The sequence below is a fragment of the Gavialis gangeticus genome, unplaced genomic scaffold (assembly GCF_001723915.1).
Source record: "Gavialis gangeticus isolate Ggan-Ray unplaced genomic scaffold, GavGan_comp1, whole genome shotgun sequence".
Classification (NCBI taxonomy): domain Eukaryota; kingdom Metazoa; phylum Chordata; order Crocodylia; family Gavialidae; genus Gavialis; species Gavialis gangeticus.
Genome location: NW_017729025.1, coordinates 22,868,615 through 22,885,378, shown reverse-complemented (window position 1 = coordinate 22,885,378; position 16,764 = coordinate 22,868,615). Strand labels below are relative to the sequence as shown.

The following is a 16,764-nucleotide window of genomic DNA, read 5'->3' as shown; positions in this document are numbered from 1 at the left end:
TGTGTGTGTGTGTGTGTGTGTGTGTGTGTGTGTGCGCGTGCGCGCCTCTGGCAAAGAACCCACAATATAAGGAACTGGAAAGAGAAAACTGCTGTTTTAAGGCTTCTCTTTAAGATTCTCTTCCTGATACAGGATTCAGTAGCGTGACTCCCCGCTCCCATATGGAGTCCTGTTGATAAATCAGACCCAACTGTTGGCCTCTGGATCACTTTGAAGGATGTACTTTTATTGTGATGTTCTTTACTGCTTAATATATCCACACCTCCACTAAACTGGCCTCTTACTTCTTTCATGACCATTGCTATCTTAAATTGAATCAGGTAGTTTAAACAGCATTCCTCAATTGCATTAGCATCCTTTTTAGGTGCATAGGAACAGATGGAAAGGCAGAGAGGTGGCAGACATGTAATAAACTCCTACTGTATAGCTAGCATCAAGGGGGATTATGCTGTATGTGGTCAACAAAGAAATATCTAAGTTGTCTAAAATATCTTCCTAGGAAAAGAACTTCACCAAACATCTTTTTCACACTAAGATATAGTACCCACCTAATTTCCAGCTGGTGAGAAGTAAACTTCTTTCCTTCAAGATTAAATAAGAAATCTATTCATTCAGTTTATAAATATTTCTATATTCATTTGATAAGTATAAATGTAATCCCTTGATGTTCTACTGTGATGCACCAGCATAAACTCGGTAATGGCATTTAAATAATAATTCATCCTTCCCTTCCCCCCATCCCCAAGGTCATTTCTGTGAAAATAATTAAATAATTTAAATGCGGTTTATTTTTAAAATACTGTACATCTATCTGTGATTATTTTTCCATGGGAGACTAAGAGAATTAGGCTGTCAGCATTCGTAGCCTCCTTTGAAAATTCCATTTGTATTTTGTAGAAATGATATTCACAAAGGGCAAGTTTTAAAACTGCCTGAAGAATTACTTTATAAGATTCTTATTCCTGCTTAAATAAAAATAACCCAGCATTTTAATTAAATATAGTTCTTTATGTCTCAGATTGAGGGAACATGTTTGGAGGCACTGTGAAGTTAGTAATCCTAGCATCACTTTTTGTCAGCATCCTTCTCATGGAAAGGCTTGTGTCAGATGAGATTGAACTGGTTTTCAGTTGTATAATTTGCACAGCTGCACCCTTATTATTAGTTAACAGGCTCCCAGTAGTACACACCTTTGTAAACGTGAGGTTTTTTTGTTGCATTTCACTTGTGAGTAGATTCCAGAGAGATTTCCTCACTGAAGAAATTATGTTTTGTATACTGAACTGACTTCGGGGTGGGGGGAGCCAACCTACTGTTGGATAAAGTGATCACCCTACATCTATCTTAGCCTGCACTGATATTACAGATTTTTTCAGATGTCCCATGATCTTGTATGTGCTCTGATGTGCTTTAGATTTTGAATCTGATTTCCTGCTAAGGTCCATATTCACCTGGCTTCCCACATTATTTTCTCCCCAGTGGGACCACTCTTTCCCCCTGTACTTGTAGGCTTCCACCCACCAGTTTTGGACCCTTCCTCAATTTCTTTTCCCCTGAATTCTGATATTGCATTTGTCATACTTGTACAGCTTTGAATGTGGTTAGAATGTATACTCAGCTGAGAGCATCCTCCATAAATACCATCAATCACGCCATCCAAGTTAGCTATGCTTTTAGCTCTTCATTAAAAATAATTTAGTATTTTTGTAAAATCCTTTGATTTAAATATGCAGGGGGAGGCAAAAAGGGATTTTAAATCAAATGTGTATACTGGTATAGCTATGTGACATATGCAACTTTAAACAGGTGAAGGCATTTCTTCAGCCTCCTATTGAGGGCATTGTGCTTGAAACATATGGAAGTGGTAATGCACCAAATAACAGAGAAGATTTGCTGGAAGAACTGAAGAAAGCAACAGATCGAAAAGTAGTGATTTTAAATTGTACCCAGTGCTTACGAGGAACTGTTACTCCGGTCTATGCAACTGGACAGGTGAGGGAAATAAAACTCATTCTGGTTCTGATTTTGTGTAAAAGGAATGTTTGACTGATACAGTTTTGTCATTGCTTTTAATAATTTACAAAATAAGGCCAAAACATTTACAAACCCATGTAGCGTTCTAAATGGTTTTCCTTATATGACTGCCGGTGTTCCTAATCTACATGTGGCAATGTAGTTTATAGTGAGAGAGATGTACACAGTATATTGTGTACTGGGACATCTTGCAGAATGAAGGCCGTTAAACTATAACCTGTGGAGACCTAAAAGCAGGTGGGAGCTAAGGGGTGTGTGGGTTTTGTTTTTTGGGTTTTTTTAAGCAAAAATTCAACTGCAGAGAGAGACCTTGATATCGAAGAAATTCAAAATATTTTTAATAGGTTTCCAATGCGCAGTTCATAACCCTCAGGTTAGACGCTGCATCATTAGAGCTAATGAGTCTTGGTTTGACTGGAGTTTGTGACCTACGTGAGAGCTCTGAATTGTGAGAGTAAGGGGGGAAGTGACTTCGTTTGACTTACTTAACTTGACTGTTTAATGGCTAACCTTTTGTATAATATGCCTTGTATTCAGCCTTATACTGTATGGTTCAGTTGTTTTAATAGCTTGGAAAAAAAGAGTTGATGCAGCTTTAGTTCTGCTTCAGAAAAAATGTTGTAATTTAAATTGCCAATATACTGATCATTGGGAAATGGGTAGGGGGAAGGGGAAATAGAAGTATTGGGAAAGCAGCCTTTGCAAGATTGAAACCTGGTTCTTTTCTGAAATGAGAACTGGGATTTTTATTTGGGAGCTGTAAAGTTTTTAGCTAATGTTAGAAGATTGAGGAGCTTGATTGTTGTGGAGGTCCATACTCTTCTACTACTGCAGCAGAACTATGTGGAGACTGAAGAAAGTAATTGAACAGAAGGATTTTAAACAATGTAAAGTCTAAACACTAAAAGTTACCAAAATCTTTAAACTTGCAGAACTTGAATATGAAACCTAATTAACTATATGGTCTACTGTTTCAACTATGATATAGTGGAAGGAAATGAGCTTTTTTTCTATCTTGCAATATTTCTCCAAGCACAACACCTCTAAAGATTATTGTTGTTAATTATGGGTCCAAAGCAAAATGTACGGTGTTAGCTTTGCAGTAAAGCATCACCATCTACACGTGTGCTAGTATTAGGGAGCAGTAAATTAATTAACTCTACCATAGGATAATACTGTGTTGGGGACAGTCCTATCCTATGGTGGAGTCATTTATTCTGCTGAAATGCATGTACAGTCAGACCCCGAGTTACATGGGGGATACATTCCTGAAAAACATGGTGTAAGTTGAAACTGTATAACTCGAGGCATTGAGTCAATGGAAAACAGGGGGATAGGGACCTGGGACCAAGATTTGATAGCATTATTTCATAATAAAAGGATATTTAAACACAAAATAATGGAATTAATAGCCTTATTAAAACCTCTACTCCCGGCTATGTGCTCATACAGAGACAAAGCTCTAGCCCTAATTGCTGCGCTATCGATAACTGCTCCTTTTGTATTGGCCATTTAATTGATCCAAAGATTAAGGAGTTTCTCAGCCTTATCTAAATGAGGAATTCTAGTCACCAATGACACTCAAACTCACAGGGGTTGTTGTTTTCACACAGTCTCTAATGTTTTGCTCACTTTTTTAATGGTACGCACAGTCAATTCAGTTAAACTGTATTGGCGAGCAATCGATGCAGCACCATTGCCTTCTCTTAATTTATCAAGGATTTCTATTTTCTGAGCCAGGGTGATAGACTTACGTGCTCTTTTGGGCACGACATCAAAGGCTTTCTTTGGCGCCATTTTCACAAATATTCAGGGGTTAACGTAACTAAAAATGATGGACAGTCTTGGAGGAGATGACAAGTGATGCTAATGCTATGTAAGCAGACTCCAAACTAACAACCGCTCTACCACAAACAGTGTAAATGTGAAGCAGGGTACTGTGTAAGTTGAAACATGGTCATGTTATATGAAGCATATCTATGTGAATCAGTGTAACTTGAAACTGTGTAACTGGGGATCTGACTGTATACATGGTGACTGGGGCTGGCTGGGGCACAAGGGTGCTAAAGTGCTAACCCAAGGTTGCTCTGTCCTGGCTCAAAGTGCTGTGGTCCTGGGCACACATGCAGATGCTGTGCCCAGGAGCAGCTGACTCTGGTGTGAATTGTGCTGGAGTTTATTGCGCTGTGTTAATTGCATGTGTGGATGCGCACAGTGTGGAAGACGAAGGCTAAAGAACCCTCTTTTCCTTTCATTCCCTAATGTATTCCTTGGCTCTGGGACAAACTCACCTTCCAAATACCTCTATAGATATCAGTAGATGTGGAGGGTGGGGGGAGGTACATTTTCCCCTGTGTTTTGAAATATCAGTCTGGGGCTTTCACAGTTAGGGCATGATTTTTTTTCACTAAATAATATTATCTTTCATTCTGTTTGGAAAATCTGGGCTCCTATACACATGCAGCGAGGCTGCATGTAATTCCAGCACGTAGGAACAGACTTGATTACTTGAGTCTGCTGGAGCATGGCAATTACTGCACTCCAGTATCATGTGTATTGGCATCCCTGTGCTGAAAAATGGCAGTGGGGGGCACTTTGAAAGCTTGTTCGAGCTTTAGTTAAAGCATCTCCATCGCCATTTTTCAGCATGGGGATGCTGATATATGTGACGCTCTGGGTGTTTTAATTAGCTTGGCTTTTGGAGTCTCGCTAATTAAAGCCCTCCCACCCCCAGCGTGTCTATAAATGCCCTGTATCGCTTCGCTCCTCTGAGAATTTCTGACATGAAGCGTTGTCGGCCAGATAGTTATCCTTACTCTAATGTGTAGCAAAGCACAGTGAACAGCCTCTGTCCTGGAAAAACCTGAGTAATTACACTGGCCTTTTTACTTACCATTTTAACATTCATTAAACACATAAACTTCCTTTGTCCTCGCTGCCTTGCTCATTGGTCAGTGGCCTCTATGTACATACTGAAGATAGATCAGGTTGGTTCTGGTTCTGTTTTTGCTTTGGTTCAAACATTCATTAAACTTCAAAGAGAAGCAATCTTCTTGTGGCTTGTGTTTGGTTTTGCCAGAACTCTGCACATTATGCAGTCTAGTCTCATGTCCGGTCACACTCTTCTAATGCAGCTTGGAAGGGTATGAAAACATCCCTACTGTGAGCACACTTCAGTGCTGGAACTCATCCAAGGTAATGCCCCCTAATAAAAAGCTAAATATGTTTGTGTGAGAACAGGCTACTTGGCAATTTGTAAAATGCTGCTGATTGAAAAGCTGATAATGGCAGCTGTTCACTAAGAGGTACCCTAACACCTATGTAAATATGCACCCCTAACCTTTTCATGTTAAGATAAGGAAAGAAATAGGCTTTGCAAACCAGTGTTGGTATCAAATACATTTATGGAAATGTAAAAGTGTTTATTTGACAGTCATGGCTATTAGCCAATATATGTTGGTTCTTTAGTAAAATGCTACTACAGCAACGCTCAAATAGATATTGCATTCTATATAGTTTCCAATCATGTATGCGTACCAATACCATACACTAGTGCTTCTGAATATTACACTAATTCAGGTGAATCTCTTTTTATTCAGACTCTCACTGCTGTAGGAGTAATTCCTGGAAGTGATATGACACCTGAAGCAGCCCTAGCTAAACTGTCATATGTGTTGAGCAAAACTGATATAAGCTGGGAAGAAAAGAGAGAGGTAAATATTTAACTAATGCATTTAGGAATTTGGGTTTTATAAATAAAACTTTCACCTATTTACTCTTCTGGCCTCTGTCTAATTAAATAATCTTTTTTTTCCAGTGCATATCTATGAGCATTTGTTTCTACAGATTTAACGTGAATGATCACAATATCTTTCTTAATGCCAAATGATATAATTATAAATGTGAAAATAGATATGCTTGATATATTTGAGGTGGGAGAAAAAGCCCTGCTTAAGGATCAGTTGAAAACCAAATTCAGTATTGAGCTTGCCTTCCAGCTTCAATGTGTGGGCCAAATAAGTAACACCTGAATTGGAACTGAGAATGGAGATGGAAACCCAGTCCCACCTGAATCAGTATAAAAACTTTCACTGACTTCAGTGGAGCCAAGCTTTCACCAGTACTTCAGATTTTAGCTTTAATGAAGCAGGTGGCATTTTGCTACTTATTTCACTAAAGTGTGTGGTTTCTGAGTGTTATTATTTAGGTGTAATTTTAAGAAGATAAAACAGTTTTTATTAGGTGTGCATATTAAACATGAATGACTATTGTGTTCGTTGTAATTGATAAATATTTCTTAACACGTGTAATGCTGGATGCTTTTTCAGTTCTTAATGTTATAAATTTTGGGGGAAATAGGCACAGGTGACTGTTACTCTAATATATAATCCAGTATCGACTATCTGGTTTTGTTAGGGGAACTGTAGAGTGCACAGATTGTAATTGCTGTTCTTGTGTTTATTGACATCATAATCCTGATTAGTTTGGGGTTTTTTGGGTGATGTAAGCATGAGACATTCCATAGTTTTAATTTTAATTTTATTTTTTTCCCCATTGGATAAAACCAAGCCTGAGTTTAAATTTGTTTTCTTACAAACTTTTGAAGAGGATAACTAGTTATCTGTATGTGAAATCTTTAATGTTAGTACTGTCAACCTTATCTCTCTTCTGTCAAGCTTATTAGAAAACATGACTCTTTTTAACTACCAGCTGCTTGATAAATCTCTCCTTGCTTGAAGAGAGGGAGTGCCTTTTTACTAAAGGAAGGGTCTGTTGGACTCTGCAGGAACATATCCTGTGGTCAGCACAGTGGAAGATATGGTGGCTGCTTTCCTAAAGAAATAGCAGTGCCCAGGATGGTGGGACTCCATACATTACTCCACAGATGAACATGCTATTTCAACTGTATTTTGTAAAAAGAAATGGTATTTTAGCAAAAGCCCTTCAGTTTGGCTGCCTGGCCAGTCTTTGGGGATGCCCATGGTGCACAGCTAGCCTCTGTTCTTTTCTGGGTTTTAGTTTTTGCCCTGTTCACATAGAAAAATGTCTGACCTGGGCTTGTAAGTACTTTAAGTTTGGGTTGGCTTCCTAGCTGAGGGTGTTAGGTTATAACTCAGGCTGGCATCCAACCACTTTGCAGTGAGGAGCCAGGCTGTATTACTTGAGTGATTATCCTTAGGTTAGCCTAATGTGGCTCCAAGTACCAGTTGCCCAAGTTAGCTGTAGAAGGTAGACTGCTTTAACTGGAATAATAGAAAAATAGAGCTGGAAGAGGGACCATAGCAGATCTTTAATTCAACTTCTTGCTCAAGGTAGGATCATCTCTGTCTAAACCATCCCAGAGAAACATTCTCATGTTTTCACTTAAAATTTTTATGGTAACAGATTCCACCATCTCTGTAGGTAATCTGTTTCAGTGCTTAATCACCTGCATAACTAATAAGTTCTTTCTCATATCTAACATAATCTCCCTTGTTACAATTTAAGACCACTACTTCTTGTCCTATCTTTTTGGACCCAGAACAGTTGATCACCATTCTCTCTCTAATAATGGGTCCTTTTGCATTTGAAAATGTCTTATGAACTCCCCTCAATCTTCTCTTCCAATGAAATAATCTCAGTTGTTCCAAACTTGCATCATGACCATAAAATTTAGGTCAGCCTGTGAAACTCTGGAAATTCCCATGTACCCAGTAAGTATGTAACTTCTGACACATGTAAATATGTCTTCCAGCAGATGGTTATAATAAGTGCTTGAATGTCTTTTTTTTTTTTTTTGATGTGCCCAGATGCAGATAAAGCCAAGACATTTCTTCTTCTAATGTCATACCTTGCCTTTTATAAACATCCACTGTCTGGTTCTCACGATTCTAATTGAGACAACTAAAAGCTTTATAGTTTTATCAGCACCCTTGATAAGACAGGGACAGCCTATAAAAGTCATTGGAGTCAGGAAACCAAATTGATTTGCTAATGATTGTCAACGTTAGTCCTTCTTTCCTCCAATTGTAATAGAAGCTGGTTTCTAGATTTTAATATATTTTGATTTTTTTTCCCTGCTGTTTGTTCAAGAGGTTGTTTCTAATGGTTATGGATAGATGTCTAAGCAGGAAATGTGATTGCTGCTTTTTTCTGACTAGTTCTAATGCCCTCATCTTGCAAATAATTATGTTCATGCTTTACTTTAAACCATTGACTTCCGTGGTTCACTTAAGGGTAAATATGTGCCTGTCTGTAGTCAGAGCTTTAGAACTTCAGTTTCCTAAAATACTGGAAAAAGACACTATCTTAGAATGGTGCAGAGCATTTCCCAAAAGCACTGTTTGTCTACTAATGCTAGTTTCTTGTTCAGAGTTTTAATATGCCATTTTATTTAGAAAGGGTGCTGCTTACCATATTAGGGGATCCTGACCTATGAATGCATATTACTTCCCCTCACTCCCTCTCTCCCCCCACTCCAGATATATTGTTCTGCCCTTTAGATTTTCCTGTGCTAAGCAAAAAGGCAGTTTAAAGCCTATAGACAATATTATGGAAATTAATCAATGTGTGCATTCTACTAAACAAGATATTTTTTTTCTTTTCTTTTTTTTTAACAGTAATTTTCAGCCATTTGGTTTTTCATAGATTTCATAGACATTAGGGCTGGAAGGGACCTTGTAAGATCATCAGGTTCAGCCCCTTGCCCAAAGGGCAGGAAGTCAGCTGGGGTCATAGGATCCCAGCAAGATAAATGTCCAAATGTTTCTTGAAAGTGTCCAGAGTAGGTGCTTGCACCACCTCTGGGGGGAGTCTGTTCCAGGCCGTGGGGGTTCGGATAGTAAAGAAGCTTTTCCTTATGTCCAGCCTAAAATGGTCTTGCAGGAGTTTGTGACCGTTGGACCTTGTCATCTCCTGGGGTGCTCTGCTGAACATTCGTTCCCTCAGATCCTGATGCACTTTTCCATGACTTCCCCATAACTTTCTAACTTAGGCTAATAAAACATGCCTTAAAAGCATTAACTATCTTTCCCCTTAATTTTTATAATGCTTTATCTTGGTTGTTTTTGCAGAAGCTGGGTGAGAATCTGAGAGGAGAAATGACTGTAGTACCCACAGGAGCCAAGATCTCTCTCACAAATAGCAAGTTTATTCAAGTACTTGCAAAATTTCTAGCTACAAGCTGCAAAGAGGTAAGGGCTTAAACTGAACTCTCACAAAGCAGAAAATTCAACTCAAACAGCACAGCTTCAAGGTGCACTGCAAAGCAAAAATGAAAAGGAACATAAATTTTAGTGCCTAGTTGAGGGGGCATACAAGAAGTACAAAATTTCACAACCAAATCCCTAACTTTTTTTTTCTTTTTTATTTCTATCAAATCATCCTCTTGATTTCCTGGTTCACAGTTCTAGGCAATCACAAAGTCTAAAAGGCTAAGTCACGCTTGGTTCTTGTGAAGTGAAAGAAAATAAGATCCAATTTGTGTGCATGTTCTATGCCCAAATATACTAATACTTTGGAAAGTTTGAGACAACTAGGAAAATTCCATAATTGTGTACACAGGTGCAGATGACTGGCATGAGGGGGGGTATTCTGTATGCTGACAAACATGAGGTGTCACTACTGATTGCACAGGTAGGATGATATTACGTGACTTGGTGGAGAGCCTTACAAGACAATGTATTCTGACCTTCTCTTGGCTTGGTCTCAGGGAAGGTTCAATGTACTCAAGGGTGAATAAATATAGGCCATAATAAAATGGGGCCAACTTAGGATGCATGGGGATGGGAAGAAAGCAAAAAGGACTGGGGATTGGGTGCAACATAGAGTTAGTCAGATATAAAACAAGCTGATGACAAATTCCAGGCTGTCACTCTGAATTTGTAGAACAGGAATCATTCTGCAGTTGGGTCTCAAAAATACCAGCAGTGAAGAAGAGTTGATTTATAACAGAGAAAATTGGCTGTAGGTGTTTAAGACAGTTCTTGTGGTGACAAAATAATTTTGCAACATGAGTTAGTAAGCTCTTTGCTGTCATACAGAAAACGTCTTCAGAATGATGAATCCAAGATCGATAGCCCCAGAGAAGATTCTGTTGCTCATCTAAACATAGTTTTTATACTGTTTTTGTGAGGATGAAATTACATCTATTTAAAAGGCTTAAATTGGCAGCATAGTATATAATTAAATGCAGTAGGGATTATACTGGGTTTATTATTTTGAAAGGAAGTAACCAATTCCCAAAATATTTAAGTGATGCAAAAACTCTGTGTAGCCCAGACCTAAGAGAGGTTACAGAGCAAAACCATTGATTTCTGGCTCTTTTCATCTTTGATTGCAATACTTATTTCCTGACTGTGCTGCCAGAGATGAGCCAGAACTGTATTGGACAAGTGAGGCATTGACAGTCTGAAGCTTAGGGGGAAGGAGAAGGGGAAGGAGAGCAGGGAGGGGCACAGGTTGTAAATTTTTGTTTTGTCCTCTGTCCCCAACTCTGAGTGGAATAGAGCCAAATATTTTCATGCTGCAGGTTTTTGGGGTTTTGTTATTATGTTTAACTTGTGTTCTTAAAGCCTGAGTTCAGGGAGAAATTTGATAGGGCATGTGGACCCTGCTAGTGTGGCCCACAGGACAAGTGGGCCCACCTGGTTAGAAATTGGACAGCTCTGAGCTCGTTCATTCTTTCTTAGAAAAGCACTAGATTTGTGAGAGACACAATGCCTTTCTTTTGGTGTAATGTTAAGGTGCAATTCTCTTTAGCTGTAACAGCATTTCTGTCACTTCATAGACCAAACTGACAAGTGTACACCGTGGTGAGAAACTGTGGTTTCTCTTTCCCATTATCATGTTTTAGAAGGCCCTGTAGAGTATTCTAATGCATACTAGATCTAGAATAATGCAGACAATATTGGCATTATAAATGCATTGAAGCAAGGTTAGGATGCACCAGAAGTTTAGTAATGTTATTTGTACAAAAGCGTGGCTCAACACCTTTAAAAATGTAATCCAGTTTTTCTGTTTATGTAGTATATTCTTCCATTATGAAAATTATGTTCATCACTGCTGGCAGCTCAGCTGCTGCCACTTTCCCATGTTCTGTCATCACCCAAAGTACAGAATTGCTCAGCTATGGCTCTGCTGCTTCCAGTGGATGAGCAAGTTCAAGGCTATTCAACTAGTGGCCTGCAAGCCGCATGTGACCCCCTTGGCACCCATTCAGTCCCTGCTTACCCTGTTGCTCCAGCTGTTATAGCATCTGGAGTCTCTGCACTCCCCTTCCCTCTTTTGGCTTCTGCATTCTGGGCCTGCCCTGGGGGGGAGTGGTGCAGCAGAGCACAGGGAGCTCTGGGTGAGGCCATGGCTACGTGGTGAATGGTGCAGTAGTAGAAGTGGGGGGCAGGGGTCCATGCGGTATCATTGCAACAGTGGGGGGGGGGGGCATCTGTGTGGCCCACGGGGCACGTGGACCCTGCTGGCTACAAGTTGGACAGCCCTGAGCTAGCTTATTCAGAGGTAGCCTGAGGATCTCTACATGTCACTGCATTGTGCTATGTAAACATAACCTCTAAGACTTGATATACTTATTGCTCAGGAAAGCAAACATTGTAGAACATACTGATACAATTGCATGTTATTTATTGGCCAAATCTAGATCCTACTGAAGTCAATGAGGCCAGAAATGGTTCCCAAGGAACTAATATTTGGTTTTAAAATGAGCACATATTGGTAACAGGCTGGAAATTACTGTATGGAATTCAGATATAGTCACTGGCATGTAATTCTGCAGGTATTTAAACTGTAATTAACATGTGTGTCCCAAATAGTGTAGGATAGTTAATTTTATTCCAGTATTACTGGAAAGGGAGCAATTTCCTAAGTAGTTGTAGGTAAATTGGATTTTATAAACTGGGGAAAATGTGTATACCACTCCTTTCCTTCAAGAACATGGACATGATCATTTTAATAACTAGTGTGCTTCCCATTTATAATGGAGAAATTACATCTAAACCTGGGTGTACTATTGTTGTGATGTAGACATCAATAGTAGGAGAGATGCTAATATTGAATAACAAGATGTACAAGTTACTGACGCTACCTGCATTTTATTTTGTTGCTCAGGAGTTGGAAGCCATTAGAGATGCATTAATTCCCTCTTTAGCCTGTGCTGCAGCTAATATTGGTGACATAGATGCTCTCAAAGCCATAGGAGGAAAGGTAACATTGACTTTTTTTAAAGAAGCTATTTTAAAGTATCAAATACAAACTGCATTAATAGGTGCACTAGTAAGGGATTAGAAACAATCAATGTGTCTTGATGAAAGTGTAGGCTAAGATATTGTTAGCCCTTTTAGAAGTTCCAGAGTTGGAAAATGTTGATCTACAAAGTTATTGGTAGTCCATAAATCTTTTAAGTGCTTGTATTCCTCTCTAACTACTGGACATCTCTCCATTTATGATTTTGCATGCAGAGTTGTGCCAGTAATGGATTTTTGTCTTGCTTGGCCCAAATTTAATAGGGAAGGGAAGGCAGTTGGCTGGAAGTGAACCTTCCCACCCATATACTTTTTTTCATTATTTTTAGCGCAATATACAATTTGGAATGAATATTTTTTTTAGGTGAGTTGAAACATTTTGTTCAGTTTGAGTGGTATGATTTCTTTCAAAAGTAGGTCAAGTTCAAAATGAAAACACTTGAAACAAAAATTGCCAGGTCTGTCTGTGTCACGGAGTGGAGTCCTAGGGGTGGCTATGATCTCCCCTAGCACCCCCTAACATGCCAAGTTTACTTCAAGCACCCTCTAAATCTTGCCTGCCACGTCTTGATCTTAAGTATTAAAGGGAGGCTGCCTTTTGTCCTCTTGGACACGGTTTTCTCCTGCTGTCATGTGTTCAAGAACCTCTAGCCTTTCCTTTAGCATGTCCGTGTTCTTTAAGGTCTGCAGTTCTTGCCCTGCTGTTACCTTCTCTTCTGACCTCTTAACCTCCTTCAGTTCTCGGATTTTCATGGTCATCAGGTTACTTGTCTCTTGTAGCCTCTTATTTTCAGCCTCCAACCCCTGAATCTCTTTCCTCATAGTTTGTATTTCAAACTGTAACTGTTCTTTTTCTGCCTTTATCTCTGCTTCTTTAGCCTGGCTATCTTCTAGGAGGGTTTTAAGCGACTGTACCTGTTCTCCGAGGTGGTCTTTTCCCACCTCCACGCTCTGTAACTGGGACTATAACCCCTCGTTCTCTTTTACTTTGGCTTCTAACTCCTTTTCAGGGGACAGGTTCCAATCAGGCAATGCCTCATAGTTTGCCATGTAAGCTTTTACCTTCTCCATCTCCTGTGCGATCACCTTGCCATCTTCTGCGGTCCGGGTTTCCCTCAGATTTTCTCGCAGCTGTTCAACAAGATGTTCAGCCCCCAAACATCTCTCCTGCCATCTCTCCAGGTCCTCATGCAGGCCTTCTATTTGGTCCACTTGGCTGTGGACTTCCTTTTGTAAGACTCCTATTAGGCCTCTGGCCACCTCCAGCTTCTGCTGCATCTCCTGCTGTTCCCCTGCCTGGGTCGTGCAGGCTGCAGGCGACCTTGCCGTCCACACTTTCATCTCCTTCTGCATCTTCTGCAGCTTCTCTTCCCTCTCTCGGCTCTTCTGGGCTTCATTCGCAATAAGCTGTTCTAGCGCACGAGTTCTCTCAGCTTCTGCCACTATCAAGCTCCTGATTTCTTTGGAGCCTCCTTCCTTTTTCCCTGCTGGTACCTGCTGTTCTAACCCCGTGGGCTTTGCCTCCGCTTGTTCTTTCTGAGCCTTTGCCACTTCTAATTCCCACTCTAGCCAGGCTGTCTTCTCCTCCAACTCATCTATCTGCAATAGCCAGGCAAAATTCTCCTGTGTCAGGTTGTCTATGTCCACTGCCTCTGCCATAGCTAGCCTGGTCTTACTCCCTTCCTGATTGGGCCCTAATGCTTCCCCTTGTACAGTATCTGGGGTGGTGACTTCCTACTCTGTCCCCCCTGTTCTGGTCTGAGTCGCCTCTGTATTCCTACTATTCTCTCTCAAGTCCGGTTTTAGCCCATAGGTTTGTTCCCCTTTTCAGGGACATGGGTTCCTTCCCCGTGCACGGCTAAATTCCCAGGCAATGTACCACTTTGTCACGGAGCGGGGTTCTAGGGGTGGCCGTGATCTCCCCTAGCGCCTCCTAACGTGCCAAGTTTACTTCAAGCATCCTCAAAATCTCACCCGCCATGTCTTGATCTTAAGTTTTAAAGGGAGGCTGCCTCTTGGACATGGTTTTCTCCTGCTGACATGTGTTCTGTTTTTTATAATGAGGTTTCTGTGAACCCTGTCCTTATGGGCCATGCGTGGCTCCAACCATCCCTGTACCATGCCCCAAGCCTTGCTGATATCCTGGATGTTTTTCGGTCTCTCTGGCTCTCTGCGCCCTTTCTGGCTCTCGGGCTCTCTATGGCCCACGACTCTCACTGTGCCCTCTGGTGCTCTGGCTTTCCGCAGCTTTGTCTCTTGCAACTGCGCCCCACAGGCGCTCTGGCTTTCTGCAGCTTTGTCTCTTGCAACTGTGCCCCACAGGTGCTCTGGCTTTCCTCAGCCTTGTCTCTCGCAACTGCGCCCCACAGGTGCTCTGGCTTTCCACAGCCTTGTCTGGCTACCACCTTGCTTTGGGGCTTCTCTCACTGCCCCTTGTTCTGGGGCTCCCCCGCACTGCCCCCTTTGCTCTGGGGCACTGTGGAGCCCCTATGAGGCCTTCTCCAACCCCTAATAGCCTCACCCAGTCCTCCAGTTGTAAACAGTAAACGGAAACTCAAGCCTCTTGGCTACAACATAAATTCGAGCCACTTGGCTATAACATTAGTCCTGCCACATCAGGGGCGCTCTGTCCTTCCCCCAGTCTCAGACCTGTGGTCTAGCCTCTCCTCCTAGATCAGTCCGGCAGAGCTCCTTCCTCTACGGCTGCTAGCAGGGAACTCCCTGCCTGGCCTCAGCCTGGGAATTATATAGGGGCCAGGCCCTTCCCCTTCCTGTCAGCTGAGTTCTACTGGTTGCCCTGGCAACCCTCAACTGGGCTCCTTACTTACTGCTTCCTAAGTAGCAGGCGTCTCAGTACCATGCTGTAGTCTGCCTTGCATTGGACTGGGCTAGGGAATGCTAGAGAACTGTTAAGAGAATGCATCCTGTCCACCCTCCTCTACTTTAGATACGCCATATGCTGAAAAAGGTGTGATGTCCCCCCTTTGAGACTCTTGCCTGCTGCCACTCTCAGCATTAGTGCATTGAGTATATGCGGGGTGAGAGTAAATGGCTGGATGTATGTTCACAGTGGTGTTCCCCACCATCATGGTCCAGTCAGTACAGAAGCACCCAAAATGTTTAATTTTGAAATTGCCAAAATGAGGCAGTCAGAATTGCCCCAGTTGATCCGAAATGGTTTTGGTCCTGCTGAAACTGTGTTTTTTGTCAAACTTGCTAAAAGGAAGAATTGCTCCTCTCTACTGAACCAGCCAGCTTCTATTGTGTTGCTGTTACCTCTTCATCAGCACAAGCAATGTCTGTGTTGCAGGATGGAAACTTGAGCTGTGAAGATTACGATGGCCGAACTCCACTTCATGTTGCATCAAGTGAAGGACACTTGCCACTAGTTGAGTATTTACTGAAGTCTGGGGCCACCGTTTATGCTAAAGACAGATACGGCGCTACCCCACTGATGAATGCAGTTAAGTTCAGGTATAGGAAATATTTTACACAAATCTCTATGAAAGAACTAACCTTATATTTTGCTTCAGATTTCAGTCACTTCTAGCTAATGGTTTGGGTCCATATTCTCAAGTACTTAAAAGGAGGGGTCAGTTGTGTAAATGACAGCAATTACCATAGTTTCAAAGGAGAAGTAAATGATTTGCCTAATTAGATTTTATCTAAAGTAAACAGAATTTTGGAGGTATGTAATTTAAGGTTTTTTTGTTTTTTGTTTTGCATCTGCCCCTTAATTATGAACTCTATTTTTGGCAATGAAGTTTTTATTTAATTCTAAAAACAAAGTGCATCTTGGCCAAAGTGGTGAGGTGCTATGTTTCTTTTGGCAGGAAGCAGAGTCAGGAATTAGAGCAGTGGGGAGCAGGGTGTATCTAACCTCCCGCCCCATCAAGAACAAAGGAACAGACTACGCCAATAGGGTTTGCATCAAGTGTCTCATCTACATACCTAGGTGGGGCTTAAAAAGCAGCATGAGTTGGAAGGACAGTCTGTCTTTTTCAATCTGTCCCTAAAAAGCAAAACCCAAAAAGTTGCTTGAGTCCAATGTGTTTTAGTGCACTTAAAGTGCATGTCTGTCTTTCACCCCAAATATTCCTGTTCATAGAGAAGGGGAATGTCTGTTTTCCCCCCAACCCCCTGCCCCCTGTCAGGGTTGGTTGTAGCTACCTCCAGATTCTGACTGTTCTGAGTCAAGAGGAAAAACATCTACAAAAAAGACTCCAGGCTTTTTGTCTCTCCAAGAGCTGTGCATCATAGCTCAGCAGTGACCCTGTTCTCTGCTAACTTGGGGCTCAGGCCCCTGCATGGCCATTTACTATGATACTGTTACATTTAAACAATTCCTACATCTACATATTTGGCCATATCTTAGAGCTATGAAAGCTTCCCCCCCTCCTCTTTTGATATAAAAAACATTTTAAGAACCTTATAAAAGGCAGATCAAAAGTGGTTCTAGCTCAACGGAGAGACTATTATGCTACTATTAGATGTTCCT

General features: G+C 41.2%; 1 protein-coding gene across 2 annotated transcripts in view; it reads left to right on the top strand.

The window, feature by feature from the left end:
- ASPG (asparaginase) overlaps positions 1–16,764 on the top strand; it is a 77,038-nt gene that overhangs the window by 37,417 nt on the left and 22,857 nt on the right. Inside the window, exons 8-13 of one of the 2 annotated variants that reach the window (XM_019518491.1) lie at positions 1,807–1,992; positions 5,634–5,747; positions 9,087–9,206; positions 9,577–9,648; positions 12,133–12,228; positions 15,577–15,740. In XM_019518491.1, the coding sequence (XP_019374036.1) occupies positions 1,807–1,992; positions 5,634–5,747; positions 9,087–9,206; positions 9,577–9,648; positions 12,133–12,228; positions 15,577–15,740 (752 nt within the window). The remainder of the gene's footprint in view (positions 1–1,806; positions 1,993–5,633; positions 5,748–9,086; positions 9,207–9,576; positions 9,649–12,132; positions 12,229–15,576; positions 15,741–16,764) is intronic. The other variant, XM_019518492.1, reaches the window with a different exon arrangement.